Source organism: Haemaphysalis longicornis, unplaced genomic scaffold (genome assembly GCF_048455015.1).
Source record: "Haemaphysalis longicornis isolate Haplotype H1 unplaced genomic scaffold, Haemaphysalis longicornis Haplotype H1 scaffold_1, whole genome shotgun sequence".
Classification (NCBI taxonomy): domain Eukaryota; kingdom Metazoa; phylum Arthropoda; class Arachnida; order Ixodida; family Ixodidae; genus Haemaphysalis; species Haemaphysalis longicornis.
Genome location: NW_027526203.1, coordinates 135,808,584 through 135,836,330, shown reverse-complemented (window position 1 = coordinate 135,836,330; position 27,747 = coordinate 135,808,584). Strand labels below are relative to the sequence as shown.

General features: G+C 49.2%; 1 protein-coding gene across 1 annotated transcript in view; it reads left to right on the top strand.

The window, feature by feature from the left end:
- The window catches only part of LOC144180574 (glutamate--cysteine ligase regulatory subunit-like), a 32,995-nt gene extending 5,451 nt beyond the window's left edge, over window positions 1-27,544 (top strand). Inside the window, exons 3-7 of the mRNA XM_077708907.1 lie at window positions 2,097-2,178; window positions 4,183-4,239; window positions 4,620-4,807; window positions 15,857-15,971; window positions 25,045-27,544. Of these exons, the coding sequence (XP_077565033.1) occupies window positions 2,097-2,178; window positions 4,183-4,239; window positions 4,620-4,807; window positions 15,857-15,971; window positions 25,045-25,217 (615 nt within the window). The 3' untranslated portion in view covers window positions 25,218-27,544. The remainder of the gene's footprint in view (window positions 1-2,096; window positions 2,179-4,182; window positions 4,240-4,619; window positions 4,808-15,856; window positions 15,972-25,044) is intronic.
- Window positions 27,545-27,747: the final 203 nt, after the last annotated feature.

Below are 27,747 nucleotides of genomic sequence, written 5' to 3'. Positions count from 1 at the left end.
ACGCCACTGGCCAAGTTTACAAGTTTGAGACCTTGTTCTCCCGGTGGTGATAATAATAATCCCCAAAATACCATATATATTTTTCATGGCAGGTCTGTCTTTGGAAGGTGGTGCCTTGGCAGGAGTCATAGTGCTGTGCATTAGAGACCCATGTCACTCACCAGCATGCTTTGCAGAATTCGCAAGCAGCACATTATCTACTGGGAAGGTATTCTTCTTTAGCAGTTGTCAACTTGGATTCATAAAAAATTACTCGTGGGGAAACGGCCTCTTAGCATGGCTAATGTGGCACCATCAGTCGTTCTTCACTTGTTAGCTGTATTTGCATCGATTTGGCAAAGGCCAAATCGATGCAAACTTAAGCTGACTTAACCCACATGTGAATGTTATAAAACATTTCTCAGCTGAGCTAGTGATAGTCATTCCCCGTGAGGGTCAAAGATATGGTGCCATTCTGGGACACATCTTATTCTTCACTCACAACACCAGGTTACCGAATACAACTTCCTCTACCATGAGGTGTTTCGTGGACTGTGTTATATGTCACGGATGTTTAAGTCCCACTGATCACGGTGCTTTACAATCTGACCTTGGAGGCGAAAAGCAAAAACGCCCGCGTGTCGAGATTTTGGCACACGTTAAAGATCCCCAGGGGGTCGAAATTGATCCAGAGCCTTCCACTACGGCACGCCCCATTGCCTGTGTACATCGGGGCGTTAAACTGCATAATCAATCAATCTGACCTTGGTGCAACCTGGTGTTAATGCAGCTAAATGCAAAGCAATGCAAATAACTTGTAGAAATATAGTGAGTGTGTGCTCAGCCACATTCCCCAAACCAAAGTGTCTCGTTACAAATATCTTGGCATCCATATATCAAGTAACAAATAACATTGATGGCACACTTGGTTTTCCGTGGTGAAATTTTGCTCTTGCTTCGTCAGATGGAATGCTTCATTGTACAAAACATTAGTGCGACCTAAGGTGGGGTGTGCATCACCATTTACTGGGGACCCTCACTCCTTCTTAGCATTCGAGCATTTTGTATTGTCAAGCTGCGTGTGCATTGCTAGCATCACATCCATGAAAATGTGGTCCACTTATCTGTGCGCCCGAAAGTATCACGTCCTTATCTTTCCCATGGGCTGTGTCGTGCCAACCAGATGCTTCGACTATCACTGCCTTTCCCATTGTATTTTCCGCTCCATCCATGCCAATGACCCCAACAGCCACACTGGCTCATTTTGCTGATCCCTAAGAAGATTGGAATGGTGGTTGAAAGAAATGTCTGGTCACGTTGGGGGATTGTTTTTTTTTTTTTTTTTTGTTGCTCACTTTCCAGCGTTCTTGGCAAGTGCACTAAGCACACTTTAGTTTTCCTTTCGTTACCTAATTATTGCTGACTGGCCGTTTCCAACTGTGTACTAGGTGACTCCTGCTGCACTGCTTGTGTAGCTGTTCGCTGTTTCAGAACAACCCTTTTGGTGATGCCTTGCTCCCTGAGCGTAGATAATGTGAATAAAATTAAGCGGCTTTCAGTCGTGACATGACTAAGTGGTTGCCAGTTATCTTGTTAGCATTACCTGTGCAAGAGCTTTTTGCAGCTTCATTGATGTCAGTGCCACTGAATGTTGTGTTTGGGTGGAAGCAATAAAGCCTGTATTTCTGGCTGAGAATGAGGCCAGAATATTGGCCCCAATCAGGGGCGTCAGCAGGATTTTGTCTTGAGGAAGATACACCCTTTGTATTGAGGGGGGAGAGGGTGAGGGGGCGGGGCAATTATGCTGGGCTGTCAGGGGGGGGGATGGGCAAGTGCACCTTTTGCACACCCCTGCACCGCCCACGGCCCCAGTCAAAGAAAACATGCAGCACGGAAGTTAAGGACCCCGTATCCATTAGAGCCTGTGTGCAGCCCCGTAAGTGAGCGAGCAGTCAGCAGCTGGCCATGTGGGTCTGAAGGAGGAGTAGAAGGGCTCGCTGTGGGTGGTGAAGCAGCTGTGTTGCCAAGTGGGAGGGCGCCCTGTTGCGGCGGCCCACCTCAGTGGGGCCGCGGGCGCACTCTCGTGCGAGGAGCTGCAGCAGTGTGGCCTGTTTCAGGACGGCAAGGTGCTCCAGTACGTCAACCGGGAGCTGCCGTGTCGAGTGGCCGAAAACGAGCGGTCGACCCTGAAGATCACAGGTACTTCCTGTTCTCGGCCTGACCAGTGCTGGGGCTCCCCTTGCGGCAGCGGGACGACCGAGGGCCACCTCGCGTGTGGCCCAGAATGTGTGCCAACACTGGCTGCCCTCGGGAATCGTCGCCGCCCAGTGCTTCTGCGCGGCTATGCTGAGTGAATGGGGGGATTCGGAGTGGCCTTTTTCAGTCGCATTTTCCTCGGCTATTGCGGCATTGTTTCCGTTAAACAGAGGCAAAACATTTTAGTGAAGCCAAGGGTGCCTGTTGTCTGAAGGTCCGTTTTAACTGAAAAGCTTGCATGTGTTATGTTGTACAACTGGCAAAGCTTGTTTGCAAGTGTTGTTAATGTGATGCAAAAATTTGTTTTTTTTTTACGGGTAATGGTGGGTGCAGCCGATAATTTTATGTGTGATTTGACATACAGTGAAAGCTCGTTAATTCAGACTTGACCAATTTGTATTTGTGGACAATTAAAACTGTACAATTGTGTCTGGCCAAGCCCCGTAGAAGTCTGTCTCTAATCAAGCCCGTTAATTCGAGTGGTTTCTGCGACGAATAATTTGCACTGCATGCCACCGTGCCAGTGGCCTGGCGCCTGGCACACTACCAAAGAAACATGCCCACTGCCTACACACGAGACAGCATTGCCTTGGCAAGGGAGAGTACATTGGAGGGGGAAGGTGAAATGGGCCAAGCATGGTTTTCCGGTTAACATCCCGGCTGGTCTCCTTGGGGTGCTACAGTGTCGATGTGGAGGCAAGTGCAGGGGTCTGTGGTTCGCTCACAGATCATTTCTCAGGTCCCAAGTGCAGAACCTCTCTCTGCCAGGGACGTTGAATCCCTTTCTAAGAGACGCATACCGGGGAGCAGTTTCTGTCTCTTATATGAGAGGTCTCTTATAAGCAGGGTACCATGTTTTCGCTAACTTATCAAGCCCTAGTTCAGTGTAGGCACCGTACGACTAAAATAAGCACAAAGGAGCCCTACATCATGTTGCAAAAGGTTTATTATAATTTGTTTTGCCCCCAGAATTAATGAAATACATGTACTAGTTACGGGTCTTTGTTTGCTTTGTGACTGTATGTACACTGTTTTTTACAACAGCTTCTACAATCTTTTGCGAAGATGAATTGTAGATGTCGACTTTGCAAACCTGATGAATAGCCAGAGCGCACAGCTTCTTCCACTGTGCTCTGGCTATTCATCACGCTTGCAGGACTCAGCATCTGCGATGCTTCTTTATTGGGAGCTACAAAATTGGGAGAGCCCACTGGGCACAGCCAGTATTCTTGGCTTGCACAGAAACCCACATGCGGGGTTGTACTTGTACATGGTGGTAAGCTTTAACCACTTCTGCACATTTGGCAGGGCTTCTGGTTGTTGTTTCATAGCTGGCTGAACCAGCGTGTGTTTGCTGAAGCTATAATAAATAGCGATTGCACGCGTCTGTTGTCCCCCTGTGTTTCCACAACGGAAGCTACTACAGTTAGTGACTGGTGGCACTACATCTAAAGTTAAAATGTCAGTTACAAGCAAGATTGTTGACCAAAATTCAAGGATAACTTGTCCTTTATAACCAACTGTCTTCTCATCTGATGTCTGTTATAAAAAGACCTTGATTTAAAGGGAAAGATAGGGCGGCCATCCCTTTGGGTGAATAGTGTCTCTTATACCCGATTGTCTCTTACATCCATGCCTCCTATAATGAGCTTTTGCTGTATGAGGGGTGTCGCCAGGTGCTGCGCAGTCATGGCTGCATGGCTGCCTTCTCCTCCACTGGGGAGCAGGCGCGTTGCACCCACAAGTGCTGCTGGCCTTCAGGGACAGCAAACCGCAGCTGCAGTCGTGCACTGCTGTGTCAAGCGTTACTACACTTGTTGACGTGCCCTGCTGCTGCCTCCGAGCCAGAGCGGTTCTGTCGTTACTTTAAACTTTCATTCATTCGAACCGAGTTGGCTGCCCCTTGTGGTTTGAATGAACAAGCGTTTACTTTTTTTTTTCTTGCAGTCAAAGTCTTCCTGGGGGGCTATGATGCAGCCGCCTTGGAGAGTGCTGTAGACAAAGGTATCGTAAATTTTTTGTTCAGTTTTACTCATCAGTGTGAATAATGCCTAACTAACTTACAATGCTATTGAAATCAGAGAAAATTCAACTAAATTGAGGACGTTTGGGCAGGTTGGTATTGGCTTACGAGCGTGAAGGGCCACGAGAACGAGAGGGCAACAGGACGCCACTGATTTGTGCTGGCCTGCTACGGTGCCTTTCTAGAGGGCGCTGGGAGTTGAGTGGCCCGATGTTTGTGCACTTTGGCCACATAGTGAGGAAGGGCAGACGTGGGGAGCTCTTGTGCCTCCTCCTCGGCCCCTGAGGGACCTTGGTGGGAGTGGCGTATGCTCCATAGCGGGCTGAAGGCAAGACTGTGCTGGGTGGTGGCGCTGCTGCAGTGCTGCAGGAGCTGGGCGTGTCGGAGCTGGACTCTCTGATCGTGGCCTTCCCCTCCGGTGCGGATGAGCAGCAGGTGCGGCCCCTGTGGGCGGCCGCCGAGGAGCTCTGCCGGCGTGGCGTGGCGCTCTCGGTTGGCGTCAGCGACCTGGACACGGCGCAGCTGCGCCACCTCCACTCGTGGGCGCACGTGAGTGCTCCTCTCTTTCTCAAGTGCTGAGAGCTCCATCATGCCTGTGGCTCATGCAGAGTCCAATCGCTGTAGCCCATCTGCACCAGCTGCCATGCACAGGGCTCTTGTATGTGTGTCCACTGGAGGGCCAGCTTCTGGCGATCCCCAGAGGTGCAGTGGGTTGAACACTCGAGGGGAGCTGGAGGAACTGCCTTCCAGTTACATGAGCCTGGGTCTGCCCGACGAAATAGTAACGCCAGCACCCAAGCAACGTAAATTGCTGGTAATCCGTCGCGCACTTACTGCACTGTCATCACCACCCAATATGCATGTGCTGTGTCCTTGTTCCAACCGATACCACCTTTTTAGCTTTTTCAAAGGCCTCCAGCCGTGCTCCTCGCCTTCCCTAAAGGATCAACTACAGTCGGGGCTCCCTACACCATCCACAGAAATAGCCGACAATGTGCAGACTACTGTGTGACTGTACTCACCAACTTGCCAGCTGCATGCCGCAAGGCACACATCCAGGGTGGCTCATGGACGTTGTATCGCTCTTGGTTTTGCGGAAATGTATCGCCTTGCGACACAGCCCAGAGGGGCATGCGGGTGAAGTCCACCAGTGTATCAGTATACAGCAGCCAGGGGCAAAAAGTGGCTAGGGCAGTTGGCTCGGGCGGGGCGGCCGCTAACTTCCCGTGCCTTCTCCCACTGGCAGCGCCTCACAGGAACACTTGGCCGTGGGTGGCATATGCTTGTCCAGGTGTCCATTTGATCAGCTTCCAATCATTGCGATGAGCACTGGCTGTCAGGACGGTGGAGGGAATAGGCCGCGGCTCACACTTGGCACTTTGTGACTTCACGAAAAAGTTGGGGAGAGAGCCTGCATTATTTATTGCTCAGCAAGTACGACACCGCTGGTCATTGAACAGAAGCCAGGAAAGCTACACAATGCGTCGCCTAACAGTTTAAACAGAATTGTTCGTCTTTTGTGTCCATTCAGTAAAGTTGATTCTTCCTCCTGTTTCCATCTGCAAAGGCTTTCATGAAAAATCTTTTCTCATCAATCTAGCCAGTTCACCGCTGCTGCTGGCCATCATTCAGCTGCTACTAAAGTGATGTCACTCTTTACAAAGCTTAGTTCTGGGCCCACTGCTTTTTCTTCTTTATCAATGACCTTCCATCTGGCATTTCATCAAGTATCCTTGCATACACAGTGTTCAGGACCTGATTCTGCTACAAAACAACTTCAACATGATGAAAAGCTGATTTTCTTTTTGGCTAATGGTACCCAACTTATCCCAGTGCTAATTCATTCAGATAACTCAAAAGTACTTGAATCTCACCTTGACATATTTGCTACTGCCAGCTAGCCTTTTGTAAGTGGAGTTCTACTGGCCCTAAGCCACCGTGTGAGACATACTTTTAGGTGGGGACACAGCAGCCCAAAAAGCTGCCAAATCAAGTTGGCGGTGCTACGCTAAACCTTTGATTAGAAGGTCATCTGGGGGCAGAACTTGTAACTTTGCAGCGTTGTAAACTTCCGTGGCTTTACCGATGACTGTCCGGAGCAAGGTGGTATAAAGCACCAGCGGCATGCGTATAAAGCAAAGTTGTTTTTTGTAAGCTCACCATGTGGGCTCACACAACGCAATCTTAACACATAATTTTACCGCATTGTTAAAACATCTGTGAGAGTGCAGGCATTTTAAGTTTATTTAAACTTCCGCCAAAGCTCCTCTGAACAGTGGGCACTGCCAATGACTTCGACAACGTTGCTTCGTTTCCGTTGCTTGGTACGTGAACTTACCGAAGTTGTGCAACGTCATTTACAATGAAGAAACACCCCGCACAGGGCACCTTGAGCAATCTTGGTGACGGTGTTGGTGACACCGCGGACCCCGAGCCCCCAAACATAAGCTGGATCCAACCGTGGTGATGTGCGGTATCGTGAAGGGTAGAAACCACAAACGGTGGCCGTCGGAGCCCAGGTCAAGCTCCGGCGGATGGGCTTCCTGTCTGTTTACCAGGCAGGGAGCTCCGGGACCTTTTCAGCTATCAGAGTAAGGCTGACGAAGAAAGTACCCCCGTTCCCTGCTTTTTTCTATATCATATGGCATTTTCTAAACCACCCCCCAAACGGAATCGGTCCCTGAAAAGGGGCCACACCGCAGTATCCTTTCCTTCTTTGCCTTCTATCTCGCTCCCAAAGTCAGATAATTGCCCTCGTTTTTTTATCATTGATTCTGTGGACAAATCGAAGCCAGTTTCCTCTCAATCTGTATTTCTTGTTTTGAAATATCTTGAAGGTATCATTAGCAAAACATACGACGCCAAAAAGCTCAGAACTGGTGAAGTGCTAGTTGAAGTAAAAACTCCGCAGCAATCCACAATCCTCCTGAAACAAACCCGCATGGAAGATCTGGAGATCAGGGTCACACCCCACCGCAGCCTCAGCAGTTGTCAGGGTGTGATCTCTGAGGTTGATCTCATGTCCGAGACTCAGGCTGACCTTTTGGAAGGCTTAAGGGATCAGGGCGTCACGGCTGTAAAGCGGATATCAATACGCCGCGATGACAAACAGGTAGCAACTAGACACATTATCCTGACCTTCGATTGATCCACCCTTCCAGAATCCATAAATACCGGTTACATACATTGTTCTGTCCACCCATACATCCCGAACCCACAGCGCTGCTTCAAGTGCCAACGGTTCGGGCATGGCACAAACTCTTGCCGTGGCCGGCTTACCTGTGCTAAGTGTGGCCAGCATGACCATCCTTCAGACAACTGCGAATCAGAAACCTTCACCTGTGCCAACTGCCAGGGACCCCATGCAGCGTACTCGCGAAAATGTGAAAAGTTCAAAGAGGAGAAGCAGATAATCAATGTTAAGATCACCGAGAACATCACCTACCCAGAGGCGCGGAAGAGGTTCGCCTCTTTCTCCCTGGGGAGGTACGCCGACGCTGCTCGCGGGGGGGGCGGAGTGGTGTCTGGTTTCGGCGGGGACCCAGTACCGCGAGTCGGACTCCCCCCCCCCCCCCCCCCCTCCTGGGTTGCCTCGCGCAGCCCAACCCGCCTCCGCACCGCTCGCTGAGCCAGCAGCGATTGTGGATACGTCTGGTGCGAATGATGCTGCATCCTCCACTTCCGCTCCACTGTCCCAAACCACATGCGAGGGCACGGAGATGGAAATGGGGAAGCCAGCGGCAGCTCCCACCCCCACCGCACTGCCGGTGCCATCCGAGGCGTTTTTTGAAACCCTCGGCGGTTGCGGGCAAGGAAAGGCGCTCCCAAAAGTGTCCGCGGTCCAAGGAGCCTGATCCCTCAGGTGCTCCGAGGACATCCGAGGATGAAATGGACGTCGGACCGTTCTTGCCTGTGGTGCACCGCAAGGAACGCGTCCCGATGCCAAAGCCTCCCGACAAGACAAAAAAGACGAGAATAACAGCCCCGAAAGACGACACATAAACAACACAGTCCAGTAGCTCCGAACACTTCCTAATTGGAAGAAAAAACATAGTCCAATGGAACTGCAGAGGCCTTCTTAACTCTTTCGGGACCACCGGAAAAAGTGATGAAAAAGGGAGGTCGCGGTACAAATTTTTTATTACATAAAGCAAAGGCACCATCCTGCCTTAGCATATACCAAAATGCAGCTAATTATATGCTCTTTGACATACAATACCAAGTTTTACTTCAACACTGACGATAGAACCATGAAAAAATCTGAAAGTAAGAACTTCGTAAAAAAACTACAGAAAAAGATAGAAAAAAGCGTAAATATAAAAATATTAAAACATAATAAAATTATTTCAGGATATACAAAATCTAACACAATGCTTTGTTTCTTCATCGCAAAAGTTTGATGCGGCTAGGTGTAACTGGTTTTTTGTTTTGTGTGTGATCTTTTTGGCACTAAGGCCATGGCTACGTCGTCGCCCAGGTACACGCCGGGCTCTCGTATCGGCGAAAACTTCATCCGTTTCTGCACTGGTGGCAGGAGATCACCACCATAGGTAGTTAACACCCTAGCGAACAAATATAAACCAGCCAGGACATATTTCGAGCGCATATATTTACTCCAGAGCCAATTGAAACCGAAACCAACACCCACCTTTGAGCGCGATTTGATGTTCCAGGCTGATCGACACCCGAATCCTCACTCGAGCTGAAATCCAATCTCTAAAGCCACATTCCGACTCTTCACTGCCTCTCTCATCGTTAAAATCCACAGTAGAAGGCGAAGATATGCGAGACGAGATGAGGCGGATTCCTTATCGCGCTCGCACGAGTATGACGCCATGTGTGTTTACATTTGAAACCACTGCCCGTCAGAATAAAATATCTGACGCGTTGCCGCCTGGCGATAAAAAAAGAAACTTCACAAAAGAGAAAACTCCAGTTTTCAAACTATCTCCTAGATGTCGCTAGGTGTTCCATCGAGCGAAAATTTGTATTCTGCAGGCTCGCGAAACCATCGATCATATGTGATCGAAGGCCTATGGAGCGGTCCCGAAAGAGTTAAAAATCTTGACGATGTATACGAAATACTGCATGCTAATAAGCCAAGTGTAATGTGTGTTCAGGAAACATATTTGAATTCCAAGCACACAAATTTCTTGAATAGTTACATGGTCTTCAGAAAGGACTGGGATGGCTGCACACACTCTTCTGGCGGTGTGGCCATAATTGCCCGGAAATCCTTAGCCTGCCACCCTGTCATTCTGAACACAGTCCTTGAGGCTGTAGCAATTCGAACAATAATATTTAATAGGTTGATAACAGTATGCTGCATATATATTCCTCGTGATCTTGCACTTTCGAGCACTGACTTCGAGGCGCTGGTTGACCAGCTGCCCAAACCATACATCTTAACAGGCGACCTTAATGCTCACTATTCTCTTTGGGGCTCTTCTCGTACGGATGCCCGGGGTCACCTGATAGAGAGGTTTCTTACATCCTCTGGAGCATGCCTTTTCAACAATAAACAGCCTACATACCATAACATAGGACACAACACATACTCATATCTTGACTTGGCTATTGGCTCCGCAGTTCTCTTTCCTCTTTTCGAGTGGGGTGTGGGCACTGACCCATATGGCAGGGACCACTTCCCCACCTCACTAACATATATAGGTAAAGGCCCAAGCAGTTCATCTTCCCATAATAGGTTCAATGAAGCACGAGCTAACTGGAACACATTTACAGAGACATCGAAACTACACTACACAACCATAAGACACCTACACGTAGATGAAGCCGCTCAACTCCTCACTGCGCACATCCTCGCCACCGCCGAAAAGTCCATTCCCCACGCCTCTGGTGCCCCGCGCAAGCAGCGGCGGCCATGGTGGAATGAGGACTGTAGGTGAGCGCGAGAGGCCCAGAACAAGGCGTGGGGTATCCTCCGTTGGTACCCCAAGTCGGGAAACCTCCTCTTGTTCAAACGGGCCAAGGCATTCGGAAAACGTGTGCGCTGTGAGGCAAAAAGAGATAGTTGGCGCTCATTCATAACATCTATAAACTCATACACACACACGCAAGGTATGGACACGTATACGCAAGCTCAAAGGACAACAAACACACAGCCTGCCCCTAGTCTGTACAACAGGGGACACACTGGAAGACCAGGCTGACACACTCGCACAACACTTCCAACACGTGTCTAGTTCAGCACACTACACAAACAGTTTCATGAAATACAGTCTCAGCCAAAAAGAAGCCTTTACATGACAGCGACAGATCAACCACATCCTATAGCTCCGTGTTTTCGCTTCATGAGTTGAGAGGTGCTCTGAGTACCTGTAAACCCTCAGCTCCAGACAACATCACATATACAATGATACAACACGCAGACACTCTTGTTACACTCCTTCACCTTTACAACAACATATTTCTTTCTTGGCACATTCCAAAGTCTTGGAGGGAGGCCATAGTTGTAGCATTCTTGAAGGAAGGGAAGGACCCTTCCTCTCCTGTTAGCTATCGACCCATTGCCCTGACCAGCTGCCTGTGCAAGCTTCTTGAGAAGATGATCAACAGAAGACTCGTGTACTTCTTGGAGTACAACGGTCTTCTCGAGAGCTGCCAGGCAGGCTTGAGGGTGGGGCGATCTACGAACGACCAACTTGTCGCTCTTGAATCATTTATAAAGGATGCGTTTGTGCATAAACAATTTTGTCTTACGGTGTTTTTCAAAATCGAGAAAGCCTATGACACAGCTTGGCAGTACGGGATCCTTAGTGACCTGAAGTCAATCGGTATTGTGGGCAACATATTGAACATCCTTCGTAGTTATATGTTGGAGAGAACCTTTCGCATCAGAGTTGGTTGTGTACTGTCAAAGGTTCACGTGCAAGAAAATGGCGTGCCGCAAGGTGGAGTGTTGAGCTGCACTCTCTTCATAGTAAAGATGAACTCTCTTGGAAAGGCATTGCCACCTACAATCTCCTATTCTATGTATGTAGATGACGTGCAGATATCCTTTAAATCGTGTAACCTGTCCATCTGCGAATGTCAAGTCCAACTCGGCGTCAAGAAACTTGCCGGCTGGGCTGACAAGAATGGTTTTAATTTTAATCCCGCAAAGAGCTATTGTGTTCTGTTCTCCAGGAGGCGCGGGGTCCACCCGGACCCAGACATCACTCTTGCGAATGTGCCGATTCCTGTGAACAAGGAGCACAAGTTTTTAGGTATTTTATTCGACGAAAAGCTTACATTCATCCCGCATATCAGACAACTGAAATGCAAATGCTTAAAAACAATGAATATTCTTAAGGTCCTCTCACATCAATCTTATGGGGCCGGCAAACAACTCCTCCTGCGCCTTTACACAGCCTTGGTGGGGTCTCGGCTCGACTATGGCAGTGTTGTGTATGGGTCGGCTACAAAAACAGCACTGAAAATGCTCGACCCAGTGCTGCATCTTGGCCTTCGCCTCTCATGCGGCGCATTCCGCACTAGCCCTGCCGAAAGTCTTTATGTTGAGTGCGACAAATAGTGCCTAGGGCATCAGCGGGAGTATGTTGACCTGTTGTATGCATCTAAGATCGTGTCTCTCACCAACCATCCTTTTAATCCCATCATCAACGATTCATCAAATTTGCAACTCTTTTTAAACAGGCCATCTATTTCCTTACCGTTCTCGCTCAGAGTTAGAGAGGAGGCTTCTGCACTCATGTCCCCCTTTCAGACGCGCACAAGACACCCACTCATAACTTCATTCCACCATGGCATCTTTGTCCCGTATCATGCGACCTGTCATTCACACTAGTAGAAAAAAATAGGCTACCCAGGAGTGCGATTCTGCAGCACTTCCTGTTCCTGCAGGACAAATACAGGTGCGCAGAATTCTATAGCGACGCGTCGAAAACTGGTTCTACTGTCTCTTGTGCAGCGCATGGACCAAATTTTAGAGTTATCAAAACAATGAATTTACACTGCAGTAGCGTATGGCATTTTACTCATTTCAAACCACATCATCAAACATAAAATTCCCAAGTCCATCATGTACACAGACTCTCTGAGCATTGTGCAGGCACTGTCATTAGGGACGTCATCTAAAAACTATGTGATCAATGCTATTTTCAAGGTACTAATGACTGCATATGCCTCAAATCTTGAAATAACTATATGCTGGGTACCAAGGCACTGTGGAATCCCTGGCAATGAGGCCGCCGATCAAATGGCTGGTGATGCTGCTCTCATGACTACAGTGGACATTACAACGGTACCTTACACCGACCTAAAGACACACATCAGACGACAGCTTCGTAACACATGGCAATTACACTGGAGTCAACAAACAGACAACAAACTACACGTAATAAAACCACAACTGGGATGCTACATAACGGACTCGCACAACAGATACACTGAAGCCGCTCTGGGTAGGCTGCGGATAGGTCACACACATGTAACGCACTCCCACCTGCTCACTGGATCTTCGCGACCCATGTGTAGCAGGTGTGAAAGGGATCTATGCGTAGACCACATACTAATCACATGCAAGGCACTTGACACAACACGACACAAATATTTCCCTGAATTATACAGATGACACATTCCTTTGCACCCATCATACTTTTTAGCCGACGAACCAACGTTTTCTACTCAACATGCTAAGTTTTTAGCGGAAGTAAACTTTCTGCAGCTCTTATCATATCACGTGTAATCATCCTAGCCCTATACACCAGCCATCTCCATCGTGTTTTGTATTGCATGACTCTTACTTCTACTCACAGGTTTTAGTATTTAGGTAGTCTCATCAACCAATAAATAACTTCTTCTTTGGCGCTCTTTGCCCATAGTCGGCCTTGCGCCAAAAAAACAACCATCATCATCATCATCAACAGTGAAGAAACATCAGCATACTTGCTGCTAGTTTAATCCATTCCAGCGATTCAGCTGCCTTCCTTGTTTTACGGGGCGCTGTTCCACCAGCAGATGCTTCTTTTTTGCTGCTGCTTGTACTGAGTAGCTGGGTCGCTGTAGCCCAACGGTAAAATTGATTGCACTGCATTGTTTGTGAGCGTGCACTTCTTCGGCATCCAGTAGTACTTCCCCTCCAAGCTCTGAAAAGTACCATTTCGCACAGCCACACTCTCACAGAAATTACGACTGCAAGTAGCATGGTTGCCTGCAGGGGACTGCTGTGGAGCACGCATTCATTCATTAAGGTCACAGGGAACCTTAAATAATGTCACGTTTTCTTGTCAGCTGTGTGTACTGGCATTGCAGTCCTCTATAAAGCATTCACACCGCATTTTTTCATTTCACAAGCATTAAATTTCACTTGCGTGAGTGTTCAACGGCTACCACGGCATACATTCACCTCGGTTTAGTGTTTTATATATTCTATTGATTGTTACCATCTCAAAACACCTGCACAGAATATGTTGAAACACTGCGGTGAGGGCAAATGCTTTCCAACAGGTTTCTCCAAATTATCGTCTGCGCCATCGGCCAATGGTATCAGCCAAGCCACGGCGAGTTGACGACCGGTTACGAAAGCTGCTGAGAAGGCCTGATGAGGAGCCGAAAAGATCTGAACACCTCCGAATGGCTGGCACTTGGGCAGCTTCTTTTCTCTCGCACTAGAGGGCGCTGCAGTCAACAGTCTCAGTGGCTTCTGTTTGGTGACTTTATTAGGACGAGTAAACGTTTGTTTTTCAAGCTGTGTCCTTGCCTAAAAGTATGTCTTACACCGTGCCCTAACCTGGTCCCACCTCGAGCTAAGAGGGAGCCTTCCCTTGCCTTGACTCAGCTTGGATGCACACCTGATACTAGATCGTTCCTGCTTATCAAATACTGCGAATGCCTCCTGCTGGTCAATTGCGAACACGGTGGGTCTCATATTGTCACCGACATGCGAGCAACCTCCTTTGGCTGGCTAGGTGTGCCTTTCTGGGAAATGGTACCTCTGCACTTCCCTTGGGCTTGCACTATCCCGTCATTCACACTGGCTGCTCAAATCCTTGAGCACTCTGACCCACTTCGGACAATGTTCAGGTGCCACGCAGTGTGCTGACAAGCTTGGCATGCCTTGTGGCGACACTTGTCCACGGCCTCTTTCCTGCTACATCGTGGGTGTGCCATGCTGGCTGCATGAAGCTACCGTAATATGGGTTCATAGCATCTCAGCAGATGCAGTGCTGGATGGTCTGCTAAGCAGTGAAGACAGAGCAAGGAGGAAAGCGACAAGAGAGACGCAGGCACTAAGTAAATAATTTGAGACTCCCCTCAACTTCGTTAAATAGAGTTTTGGCTGTATATTTACTGCAGAGGCATATGGTATCTGGTTAGCTTTGTACCAGTCTCCAAAATGAAATTGACTGCTCAGTCATAAATGCAGACTGTATGAGTGTTGTTTCAAAGCTTTCATCTCTGAAGGCTAGTAGAAACCTAACTTTTAATGCTGTTCTAAGAGCTCTTTACTCGGCTCATAGCCACAAGCTTGCGGTCACAGTGTGCTGGGTTCCAGGCCATTGTGAAATTGTTGGGAATGAAGCCGCTGACCAAAGTGCTGCAGCTGGTGCCCTTCATGACACCGTAGATATAAACCTTGTTTCATATCAGAACCTAAAACCTTTTGTGAGGAGGAAGCTGTGAGACCACTGGCTGCAACAGTGGGATAAAGCAATAGATGGTAAATTACACATCATTAAACCGAAAATAGAAAAACCTGCCGAGAAACATGCCAGATCCATAGAGGTGTCCTTATGCAGGCTTAGAATTGGCCACACACACATCACACATTCATACTTGTTAAATGACACAAAACAAGCCTCAGTGCCATCGATGTGGACGCAGCTATCTGTCCTTCATGTTAAAATGGTTGCAGCGCAAAAACGACGACGGACGAGTGAGGAACAAACGGGACGAGCGCTATCCCGTTTGTTCCTCACTCGTCCGTCGTCGTTTTTGCGCTGCAACCATTTTAACTATGTACCAACAAGCCCAACTGGTTCTCAAGTCCTTCATGTGCTTATTGAATGTGATATGTGCAACATCGAAAGGAAACGTCATGAAGCTTACACGTATACCATTCCCTTGCACCCTCCGTTATTCCTATCAGACCATCGCATGTTCTCTTACGAAAAAGTTTTTCGTTACCTTGCAGATGTTGACTTTTTAAAATACATATTGTACAGCCCATAACCTCACCTGTGTTCATGACCTGTTGCAAAACAGTGGCGTAATGTGAGGCTTTACCTTAGTTGCCTGTACTCGTGTTTTCATTATGGCCCTATACACAGACTCCCTTAGTAAAGTTTTTTGAACTAGTTCCTTTGTTACAGATCCTTCTCATCTCATTCCAACATCGTCACGATGCTCTTTGCCTTTGTCGGCCTTGAGCCATTAAGCCCGAAATCATCATCATCATCACAGATCTCCCAAGAGGAGTGTTTATGTTGGCCGATACTGTCTGGCCCCGTCCAAATGAGGGCGGACGGCTGTCCGAGCACGGGGACTTGCGTTCCCGGTTGATTGACACAGTGCGGCTCTGTGCCGTAGTGTGGCTGGGGGAGGCGGCACGTGCAGCTGTGGATGCCCTGCCCGCAGGTGAAGCCGAGCGTGAACCAGGTGAACCTGGACTCGTGCTGCGTCATCCCCCAGGAGATGCAGGAGTTTGCCAAGGCCAACAACATCCAGCTGCTGACACACAGCGACCCAAAAGGTGGGCGGCCTGTCGACAGGGGGGCACGCTCTCGTGAGCTGCTCCTACCGCTTCCCAAGGGCTCGGGCTGCCTTCGGGAAATGCTTGCAGGAAAAGGTTGCGCTCGCGCGCCTACCAAGCGTTGCTCATGGGCGTAACGGAGACAGTGTAGTGCGCCTCAGAGTCAGGCGATATGTACGTTCAGGCTATGGTACGAGTGAGACCCAAGAAATGTGGAATGCACCTTTGGGTGCCATTACAGTAGCCAGCGGCCCCGATGCTTCACTTGCTAGGTTTTAGTTTTCCTCCTAGACCACAACCACTGCCTCACTCGCTGCCGGTTGCTGTTTTTGTTGTGCGAAACATCATGAAGTAATGCGAGGGAACGGAGAGAGAGAGAAACGCGTTTTTCAGCTGCTAATTTCTCTATTGTTGAAGCGTCTTTCTCCACCAAATAAACACTGAGAGGGCTACGGGGCAGTTGGACTTTCGTCTGAACCAAACTTGCTAGGTGCTTTCAGTGTCCCTGTGAGCAGCTCTGAGGGAGTTTCTGCCTGCAATCTGATCCTTATCAGTGTGGTTGTGGATTTGACCCATTGAGCCTGGGTACCGCGCGGGTTAGATAACTTCTCATACTGGAAACTGGTTTTCTGGGTGTGTGTAGAGCGGACATGTTTATGCAAATGACGTGTGTCGCACAGGTGTAGCGTTATATGCAGAAATGTGACGAGCACCCGTATGTCCACTGGTTTTTTGGGGGTATTTTATTGCGTGTCGAGCAAGCGAAGCATTTGCCCTGCCTTGTACTTGATGGGGGTGCATTTCCAGCCACACGCATGCAGCCTGATGCTGTACAGTACAAGACCTTTGCCCCTGAGGGCTCACTGCATGTGGCAGGAAGAGTACATGTTTGAATGCACTCCAGGCTGTGACCTGCGGCCATGGGGCAATGTTGCTGTCCAAACTGTTTTTTGACATGTGAGCCCTCCTTTCCCACGGTTCGTGCCATTGCAGTGTGGAGCTGCAAGGATGCCTTGTTCTGGGCACACAGTGGTGGCTCATGTTGAGGGCCCATGTGCAGATCAATTGTTACGTTTCGCAGGCAATCTAAGGTTATTTTGGCTTAATTGCGGCTGTTGTGCCGTACACTGTCATTTTGGACCTGGAACAGGGAGGTGCAGGGACGTTTTAGATTTTCAAATATTGAAACAGATGACATGATTTTTGATTTGGCTTTCAATTGAGCAACACTTAAAATATTTGGAACAATTTCTAACTATTTTAACATGCAACGGGTCTGTTGTTTCAATGGACTGGTGTATGCAAAATTACTTCTCGTTGAAAAAGAGCAGTGCCCCCTTTAAAACACATTGCAGGTGTATTCTTTACAAAGTTTTGAACTACTGTATTTACTCGATTGTAACGCGACCATGATTGCAACGCGAGGGGTGACTTTTCATTGCTTCCAGCAAGAAAAAATAAATCGCGAATGTAATGCGAGGGGCGACTTGTAGATGCGTTCGGCAAAAAAAAAGGCCAAATAAAAACTGCCGAACTAACGTGACACTAGCGCATGCATGAAAAATTGCATTTAGTTTTCAAATGTTGACTAGAAGTAATCACCTGCCTCAAGATGTTGTGTTCTTGCTAGTGGTTGTCGGACGAGTTCTCGGAATCCGAGTCCTCCTTCGCACTCTCGTCCTGCCAGAGAATGTCGTCTTCCATGCCATCGAGGGCATTTGAAAGCGAACACTTTTTGAAAGCACGAACTACCATGCTGCGTGGGAGGTCGCACCAAGCAGCAGACACCCACTCGGCAATGAGCGAAGCGCTCGGTCATTTGATTCTTCCTGAGCGTGTCAGGGTTTGATCTTCTTGGATCCAATCGTTGTACAGCTTGCGGATTCTGTCCTTAAACGCTTGGTTAAGCACACATAGTGGTTGCGGAATTGAGGTCATTCTGCTGGGAATGACAGCAACGTGTGTTTCAGTGTCTGCCAACTTCTTCTTGACCTCGGAGGCGAGGTGTCCACGGAACGAATCCAGTACGAGGATTGATGACAGGTGTAGAAAAGCACCTGGTCGCCGACACCACACTGTGTTAATCCAGTCCAACTAAAAATGCTTCCATCCATCCCGTCTCCTGCCAATGCACACTGATGTTCACCCGCCGCGGTGGCTCAGTGGCTAAGGCGTTGCGCTGCTGAGCACAAGGTCGCGGGTTCGATTCCCGGCCGCGGCGGCCGCTTTTCTGATGGAGGCGAAAAGCAAAAACGCCCGTGTGTACGAGATTTCGGCGCACGTTAAAGATCCCCAGGTGGTCGAAATTAATCCGGAGCCCTCCACTACGGCGCGCCTCATCGCCTGCGTTGCGTTGGCGCGTTAAACCCCTACAATCAATCAATCAAATCAAGCACACTGATGTTCCTTTGGGAACATTTTCTTTTCGTCTTTCAGTGAAAAATGATGTAAGGGGGCAGCTTGTGGCCATCTGCCAAGCATGCCAGCATTACTGTTATCCTGTTTCCCAGTTGTACTAATGCGGACTTCTGGGGCACCAATGCTGTTCACAGTTCTTGACACAGGCATATCAAGATACGCAGCAGTCTGATCTGTGTTGCCAATATGCCCCAATGGCGTGTTTGAAGAACGGCGCAAATTAATCACAAAGTGCTGAAATTCGAGTAATTTTCCTTCAAATTCCTGTGGCAACTTTTGCCGGATGGAGGTGGTCCGGCAGAGGGAAAACCTGTTCCTCCACATAAACCTCTGCGGCCATCCAAGTGACGCTTTGAACTCCGTTTGCGGGATGCCCATCTGCCTTTCAACATCACTCGCTTTGAACTGTATCAGTTCAGCGCTGACGGCCATGAGGCGGTTGCGCTGTTCTATGACGAAATCAGCAACATGCTGCTCCAATTCCAAGTAGCGGCCGTGGCGAGGCCCACAGAAACCTTTTCGGCCCGGCTTGCACATGAAAGGTTGCTCCCGCTGGGGCCGCCATCCACGAATAGTTTACTCATTTACGTCGAGGTTTCGGGCAGCGGCTGAATTGCCAATTTCTTCGGCCAATAAAATGGCACGCCTCTTGAAGCAGGCGTTGGGCGTACTATGCACGACACGCTGCCATTGTAAGGGTAGCCGATGGGAGACGAAACACAAGGCAGCCAAAGTCGCCAATGCCTCCCCACACGAAGAACGCAACGTGCACACCGTTACAGAGAAAAAAAAAGGCGGAAACAGAGTGGAAACAGAGTTATTGGCTTGCAGTGGATCCAAGTGGCTTTTGGCAGGCACATGTTGCCAACATAAATCGTGGGGTGCCCAAAGCTGGTGCCGTCAATGAGAACTGGGCGTATTGTTGCGCTTTTTAGACAACTTTAATTTCAATTTTGGATTTTAACGCGAGGGTTTGCTTTAGGCGGCCATAATCTAGAAAGCAACTCTCGTTACAATCGAGTGAATACGGTAGTTGGGGGCTGTATACATCACACTTTAGACGCCTGTGATTGGCTGCAACAAATGGGCTCTGCTAGCAGCGACAGGCTATACCACAGTGCACCGCTGGAGTCCACTGGTCTCCCCCTGCTTCTCTTTTCGCTTCCTGATCAGGTTTCTGCTCAGAGCTGCATGCTGACATTTTTGCTCCCAGAACTGCTTTCTAGACAAGAAGGCGTTGACCCTCACCAAGGTGGCCTGCCGAACGATCACGTTTCTCACCACCGTCCCCAGTCTTGGGCCTCACTTCTTTGTATTGGGCGCAAAATGCCCTTTGTGGAATGCGTATTTCAGATGCCAGCGCACAAGTGCTTTTTGAAAATGAAATTCAGGCATTGTTAGTGCCGGGAAGTGCAAAGTGGGGATCACACCACCATGCCATGAGGGTTAAGAATTGGGCTAAGTATTCACGCCATGTATTGCCCTATTCGTTGAGTTCCCTTACTTGAATGGACATCAACGTTCACAGAACAGCTGCTTACATTTGTCTTTTTTGAGGAGAAGGGCGTTAATCGCAGCATGACATATGTATGTAGCCTTACGGCACTGAAGCGCTTGTGGTTGAGGCCACTACATTAGGTGAGAGTTGCCCCTGTATAAAGAACATAACCAATGAAGCTAGGGACGGCAGAATAGCTTCTTTGTGTTTGTTTTATGCTACATGAAAATATTGCGAGACATTTTAAACGAGCCTTTTATTTTTCTACGGGCTAGTTACTGAAGCGTGCTTGTGAAATTGCAAATCGTTTTCTTTTTGGAGATAATTAAATTTTGCTTCGATTCACAACTAATGGAACAAAAATGATTATTTGCTTCGATTACAAAAATCTATTTGCACGCACATACCAAAAAGTCACACAGCGTAGACCATTTACTGTCAAACCTCGATACATCACAATAAAGCTTGACTTTGGGCTAGCTGGGTATGCATGACACCTTGAAAAACAGTGCAAAAACCACGGACGTAGAAAGGTTACACAGACACGAGGCTCGTCAGCGCTCGTGTCTGTGTAACCTCTCTACGGCCGTGTTTTTTGCACTGTTTTTCAGGGTGTCGATATATCAAATACAGGTACATTGAATTATTGCCTATATCGAACGCTTTGTATGTCACTTGGAAAATTGCAAGCATTTTTAGATTATTTTCAATGTGGATGGACATAAAATGGGTATACCTTGTATTCGCTGGCGAGGCACGCATTCAGGCAACCCTGTGAGTCTGCCGTCACTGGTTAAGTCAGGCTTCGCGGGATGACGGTACTTGTCCGTGCTAAGCACATGATTTGTGTTGGACGTTCCAAACTGTAATTAACCGAGCGTAAAGTAATGCGTCGAGTCCAATGTGAGTGCGATTAATAACATCTCTGTTGGCATGACTGTTGAGAATCGGGTTGAAACAGAGCAGACGATGCACGCCGGTGTTTTTTTTTATTCTGTGTGCGAGCGCAGTGGCGCAAGCCGCGCCATGTCCCCGGCGCAGCGGCCATGTCTGTGACCGTTTCCAGTGTTGTCAAGCGAGAAATTGACAGCTAAACTTTTCAATGAATACAGTTGAATCCCGCTACAACGAAATTGACGCGACGTGCGAAAAATTTCGTTGAAGCGAAAATTCATTGAGGCGAAATCTGCCCCAACACACCACGGAAAGGCCAGAAAAATAGCCCCGTGCGTTTCCGCAACATTGGCAGCATAATACAATGTTTAGAAAAAGGAGTGACGCGCAATAACTCATGTTTATTCGGATAACAAACATACCAATGGTTATCTGTTTTTTCACCACCCAAAGAACTCGTTACGAGGGGTGTGAAGATATGCAGGCGCAAAACGTATCGCTGTACAACAAGGCGTGTCCACCGAGCTGATTACTTGCAGATAGCTGCTAGGCCATGGGAAGCCCCCCTCTCGCTTGTGGCAGGAGCAGTGCCGTTATCTTATCCTCTGACAGGGCACGTCATCTACTGACCTTGGCAGGCAAGATGCGCGCGCTTGCATTTAACATGACCGCGCGCTCCCGACTAAGATAGGATGACTAGGCTTCAAGACCAAACGCGCAAACATGATTTTCGCTCTTGGCTATGAAGAATGGTAGAAGGAAAACGGCAAGGACAGCTGCTCACAACGCATACATGACGGCACCGCGCCAGCAGCGGAGCACATTCATGCAATTTCAACTGGATACGGATTGGCTGTAGCTCTGGGGCTCCGCCTTGGCGAAGCGGGCCTGCGCCTCGTGTAAAGATGGCCAGCCACATCGTTATCACCATCAAGCAATGGCGTGCGCCTATGAGTTATTTTTTGTTTTGTTTTGGGTGGCGGTGTGGTCGCAACGCGCATTTTCGGTGAAACTAAGCGTCCTGAATGTATAAAAAGTTACAGATAGCTGGCGCTATGCTTATTTTATTGTAAAATAATTGTTCGAACCCAGCCCAAATCATCGAAAATTTTGTTGAAGCGAAAGCAAGCCTGACAAATGGTTCGTTGTGGCGAGGACTTTGTTGCATTGACTTCTATGGCTAACTGACGGGGAATTGGAAATATTTCGTTGAAGCGGAAATTTCGTTGAAGCGGCGTTCGTTGTAGCGGGGTTCGACTGTACCACCTATGAAGGAAAGAATGACATCCCCCCCAATGCAGCCGTTAGGCTAAAAAGGAAGGCTATACAGCTTCCTCAGAAACTTAGCAGTGGATTCCCGGCCGTGACGGCCGCTTTTCTGATGGAGGCGAAAAGCAAAAACGCCCATGTGTGCGAGATTTCGGCGCACATTAAAGATCCCCAGGTGGTCAAAATTAATCCGGAGCCTTCCACTACGGCGCGCCTCATCACCTGCGTTGCGTCGGCGCGTTAAACCCTACGATCAATCAAACTTCGCAGTGAAAGAAATGCGGGTGTGAAAAAAACACGCGCGCAAGGCTCATAAGGATTCAGAAATGCTTGCTGGAACGATGAAACCCAACAAGCATGAGTGAACTCGAACGAAGGGCAAAGCGGTGGCATGCGGCGGCGGCGGCCCCGCCAGAGGCGATTAGGCTTAGCACTGTGGAGGATATTTGATGGGCGCTTTAGTAAACGGCGCGTATGTATGACGTTTTACTGTGAAAATTTCGCCCACATTATCCGCGTTTTTTTTCGCGTGCCCCTCTCGTTTGCCCCTCGAGTTGCGTTTCAGCGAGCGGTTAGAAGCGGTCGCTGGAGCTACCCACATCGCGCGACTTGTCTCCGTGGCTGCGTCAGCGCGCCTGTGGCTTGCGGGGAGTGTTTTGAGTTTTTGCGGGGAGAAAATGGTTCATGCTGATGCCCGCGTAGACGACTAAGCTCCGGCAGAAACAGAAAACAGTGCGGCAGCCGTGTATGCACGCCGTGCAGTTTGTACGCAAGGGGCTCGCTCACAGACTCCGTGGCTCGCTGCTTCCGCGGCATTGGGTGGCCCGTGTTGCCGTTCGCTTTTTATTGAGACCCCATTTTGGCGCATGCGTATCCCAAAATATACCTCTACAACTTAAATTTCATGCCTAGTTCTCCATGAAACTTCGTTACATTGAAATTCCGGCGAACGGGACTTCGTTACACAGAGGGTGAAAATACATGGTGTGCATACACTTGAAGTTACGAAAAATTCTGTGGTTCATTACATCGAGGGTTTCGTTACATCGAGGTTTAACTGTACAAACGACTAGCCTCCTGGTTAGCTCACTTGGTAGAGCGACTGCTCCGGTTAAGCGGTAGTCCCGGGTTCGAATCCTGAACCAGGACGCATTTGTCTTCAACTGCGAAGTTTCTGAGGAAGCTGTATAGCTTTCCTTCGTAGCCGTACGGCTGCATTGAGGTGGATGTCAAGCTTTGTTCGCAGAAACTCGCTCCACCTTGGGGATTTCCCCTATATCTGGTCGAATACCCCCTATATCGAACTCTGCCACCCCAGACCGCTCGCGCTCTGTTGACAGGCGGCGAGCTTTCCCGCAACACCCTTGGGGATAGCGGTGGTGCGATGGGCGGTCCCGACTGGTGCGCACTGTAGCTGCACGCATCGAGGGCGCCATTTGAACGTAGCGGCATACGCATGCCGCAGCCTGGTTAGTTTTCAAGGTCAACGATGCACTGCATTTGTCGCACCGACTCCTCATCGGTCGGGCTACACCAGTCGTTATTGTACAGTGTAAACCATTTATAATGTAACCGCTTACTTTCAACCGCTGACTTTCATCAATTTGACTACATCTGAGTCACCTCTGGTGTGCAGTAGGACAAACTGAGTGTGAGGCTGGCACTGCATGTCTCGTATCACTTTGGCTCCCAGCCATGGCTTGTTTGTTTTCAAAATGTGTGCCATTTTGGCCTCCAGAAGGAAGGTGCTCACACAATTGTCAACAGGTTGAAATATGTGTGGCGATAATCTTTAGCAGTTCACCTCCAACAGCAGTGAAGTCTTGTCACTTCCCGCCACTGCTGTTCTTCTCGCCAGTAGGCGATGCGCCTACCACTCTCTCATGTGCCTAGCTGGCTGCCTTGTCCCACGTACATGGAGAGTGTGTGAAGGATAGGACAACTCGGGTGTTGTGCAGCCACCCGTCGCAAGCGAACCTTCCGCTGCGGTTTTCCTTTGCGGGCCTTTTTTCATTCTAGCTTCATGCCTGTATGCCGAGGCAAAGGAAAAGCGAGGTATGGGTCGCTGTTCCTGATGCAGCTTCAGACAACTGTTTGCAGGATGCCATCTTTCTTTCTTTTTTTTTTTTTCGCCGTGGGGATGTGCAAAATATGAGTAATTTTTTTTTTTTGCTTTTGCAAACTTGGGATTTCAGTTAGGCATACACTATACAACTAGCATACACTAGTTGCACAGTAAATGGGGTAGTTCCTAGCCCACCGGTTTTGAAACACCGATCACAATTCCCGAGAAAGTCGCGCAATCGAGGTTTTGCTACGAGTTTCATTTTCAGGGCAGGAACAAAATGAGCCTTTCACGTGTCAACACGAGACTGACACTTCTTTGGCATGTATGCTCGCAAGAGTGGGACAGTGTTTTGTGTCTCGTAGTTACCTCGAATGGCCCCAGGGGTGGCTGTGGGGTTTGTGGTCGAAAGAGGCGCCAGCATTCTTCAGATGAGCGAGCTTTCGGTGTTCATGGAATGGAACCTCTGCTCACTCTCGATGGTTGACAAAAGAACTCTGCGGCAGAAGCAACTGAAGCAAGTTTCTGTGGGGCACTGCTCACGTGCATTCCTGGTGGTTGACGCAACAACTTGGAGCTGCACGCTTTGTTCACCAACTAAACAGCGCAAGTCACGCTGACAAATGCATCAGCTTACTACTCGGCGCTGCGTCTCATGATTGTGCCCTTTTCGCAAAGTTTTCCACAGTTGTGGAACAATGTGTGTTCAGCATCCCTGCACCCTCTCATATCGACCATACAGGTAACACGAAGCTGATTTTGATTCGTTGATCTGGAAAGCGGGTGTGGACTGGGACAGTTTCCATTAGTGGATCTGACCAAGTGTGCGCTCAACCAAGCTGGTCGCTGCCTGTCGAGTTTCCTTGCTGTAGTAAAGGGAGCGCATTGTGCCTGGGCGAAAGTAAGCTAGCATCCCCGTGTGTACGCAGTGCTGCTGGACCAGGCAGGCATGGCGCGGCTGCTGCGGGGCTATGCTGTGGACGAGGAGCTGGGCCATTGGTGGGCGCCCTGGGTGGCCCGCTACTCGGTGCTCGTCAAGTGCCGGGGTTTCCTGCAGAGCAAGGGCTACGTCGCCTGCCTGCTGCGCAAGGCCGCCCCCTGAGGAGGGCTTTCCGAGCTCCTGCAGAGTGGCAACAGTGGTTGTGTTTTGTCGCCTTGCAAAAGAGGGAAATGCACACTTCTCTCGCACCCATTCCAGTATGCAGCCTGTGGGCACCTTTGTTTGGTCCATTCCAAGCACTGTGCAGCTAGCAGGGTGCACTGCATGATCTCGACGACGCGCTCTTGGCTGCTGCGAGTGTCTGGACGATGCTACGATTAAAAATTCCCCGTGCAAAGTGCATTGCTCACAGTGCGCTAAATTTCAAAGGGACACTGAAGGCATTCTCAAGCTTGTGGCTGTGTGTACGAACCGGCAAGAGCTTGCATCGCAGAAATAAATGGCCGTCACTTGCATCCTGATGCGTGCCTTAAAGCTGAATGATGCTACACTGAAACCTCGTTATAACGTAATTGGATATAACGAAGTAAATGAAATTCCCCTTAAAATCTCCACAGAGAACCATACATTTCAAACCTTGTTGGAGAGAAGTGAAATTGACGTGCCAATGGGCATAACGAACTACATTAGTCTCCCCCCCAAAAATTCGCTCCAATCCACCCGGTGAAGGTGGTTGGAAAGCAAAGCTGTAAATGACACCCACAACAATTGCCCATGCGACGTCACTTGAATTCTCACATGTGGCTCTACAAAGAGTCAAACCAGAGATTCTGGCAGCCGTTGCCATGGAATTCGCAGGGGCGGCGTGCCGAACGCAGCAGCGTCAGCCACGACCAAGCTAGAGCGGCGGACGCCGCCACTGTAGCCCGGCCATGCATCGGCACAGAGAAAATGGAGAGGAGCATCTTTCAAAGGGTGAGGAGGAGGCCAGCTACTGCATCATCTCTCACTGCCTCCCCGTCACTCTTGTTTCATGTGTCGCCTCCAAAGCGCCCTCCCCCTCCGCAGCGGCTGAATGAAAACCAGCGTCTGTACCCCCATCTCACACGTGCGGGCATAGCTTAGTTGCTAAGACGTCGGGCTCTCGCTCCGCTTCTTTTCGGGCCCAGGCTCGATGTCTGGCGGTGCCAGTAGCTTTATTTAACCTGGTTCGGAGTTTCTTGTCACGCCCGCCACGGCGAAACCGTTGGCTGGTAGAGGTAGAAAGCTTTTCTTTAAAAAGAACCTGACGACAGTGCGTGAAGTATTCCGCGGAGTCGTTTGACGTGGCTGTTCTACAACTCCCGCGTTGGCCTCATGGCCATGCGCAACCACACCACGTGCGGCCAAGCAAGCCATCCTCGTCGCTCAGCCAGCGGGGCAGGGCGAACAGGCAGGTGGGCCTGGGGGCGACAGTGAGCACTAATGCAAGGTGGTTTCCCTCGATGCCGATGCCGACGTGGTCACTACAGAGTAGCCGACTTATGATGCTATTGTCGCAGATGTCTCCGGACAAGCCGATGCAAGCGACGACAAAGACACGGTCTCTCATGCACACACGCTCAATGGTCCAATGTCACCGCAGGCACTCGATGTGATTGACCTACTCGCCGTGGTGGCTCAGTGGCTAAGGCTTTGCGCTGCTGAGCACGAGGTCGCGGGTTCGATTCCTGGCTGTGGCGGCCGCTTTTCTGATGGAGGCGAAAAGCAAAAACACCTGTGTACGAGATTTCGGCGCGCGTTAGATCCCCAGGTGGTCAAAATTAATCCGGAGCCCTCCACTACGGCGCGCCTCATCGCCTGCGTTGCGTCGGCGCGTTAAACCCGTACAATCAATGTGATTGACCTTCTGTGTCGTTTATTTGGCGCCCATGGCGACGGTGAAAATGGCATCAATGCGGTGGGCACCACTGGAAAGGGAGTCTTTTGCTTGCGATGTCCGAAACAAAGGGGCATTGCAGACTTTTTTCCAGCTATGTCTAGTGGACAATAAAACAGAAAGTGTGTTCATTGAGCAAGCAAGGTATTCGTCTTCAATTCAATTTTCATAGCATGTGTGGTTGTGTAGCCGAGCAGTGGGCCACGAAGTGGTTTCCTTCATTGCATGCTTATAGTTGTGGGCCCAACTAAGCATGCACTGCTGTTAGCTGTTATAATGGATATAATGAAGTAATTAAAGCTCCCCTTCAACTTCGTTATAATGAGGTTTGAGTGTACTGCATTTGATTTTTGAGACAATTTTATAACTGTACTGAGTTTTGTATCACTCGCCGTGGTAGGCAATTAGCAGTTGCAGTTTTAAAATGAATGAGGTGATGCCACTGCTTTGGTAGCCATTTGGCAGCTAGGAAATCGGCTGCCAGGTGAGTTGTAGCACGAATTTTTACACAATGTTTGCCCACTGTTGTAAGACACAAGTTTCAGTGCAATAAAATTTAATCGAGAGCATGGCAGATGTGGAAGTGGTGGTAATTGAGCATCTGTTCAAGAACCCAACAGTGTCCCACCAGTGTGCGGGGCATTGGTGGCTCTGAATGTAGTCAGCCCCTGAGCCTGGAAGGCTTGCCAGCATGCCTTGCTGTGGCTTTCTACGGTCAGCAACGTGTTTGGAGAAGGACGAGGTAATTTGCTCTGTGTTGGTTTTTTTTTTCCC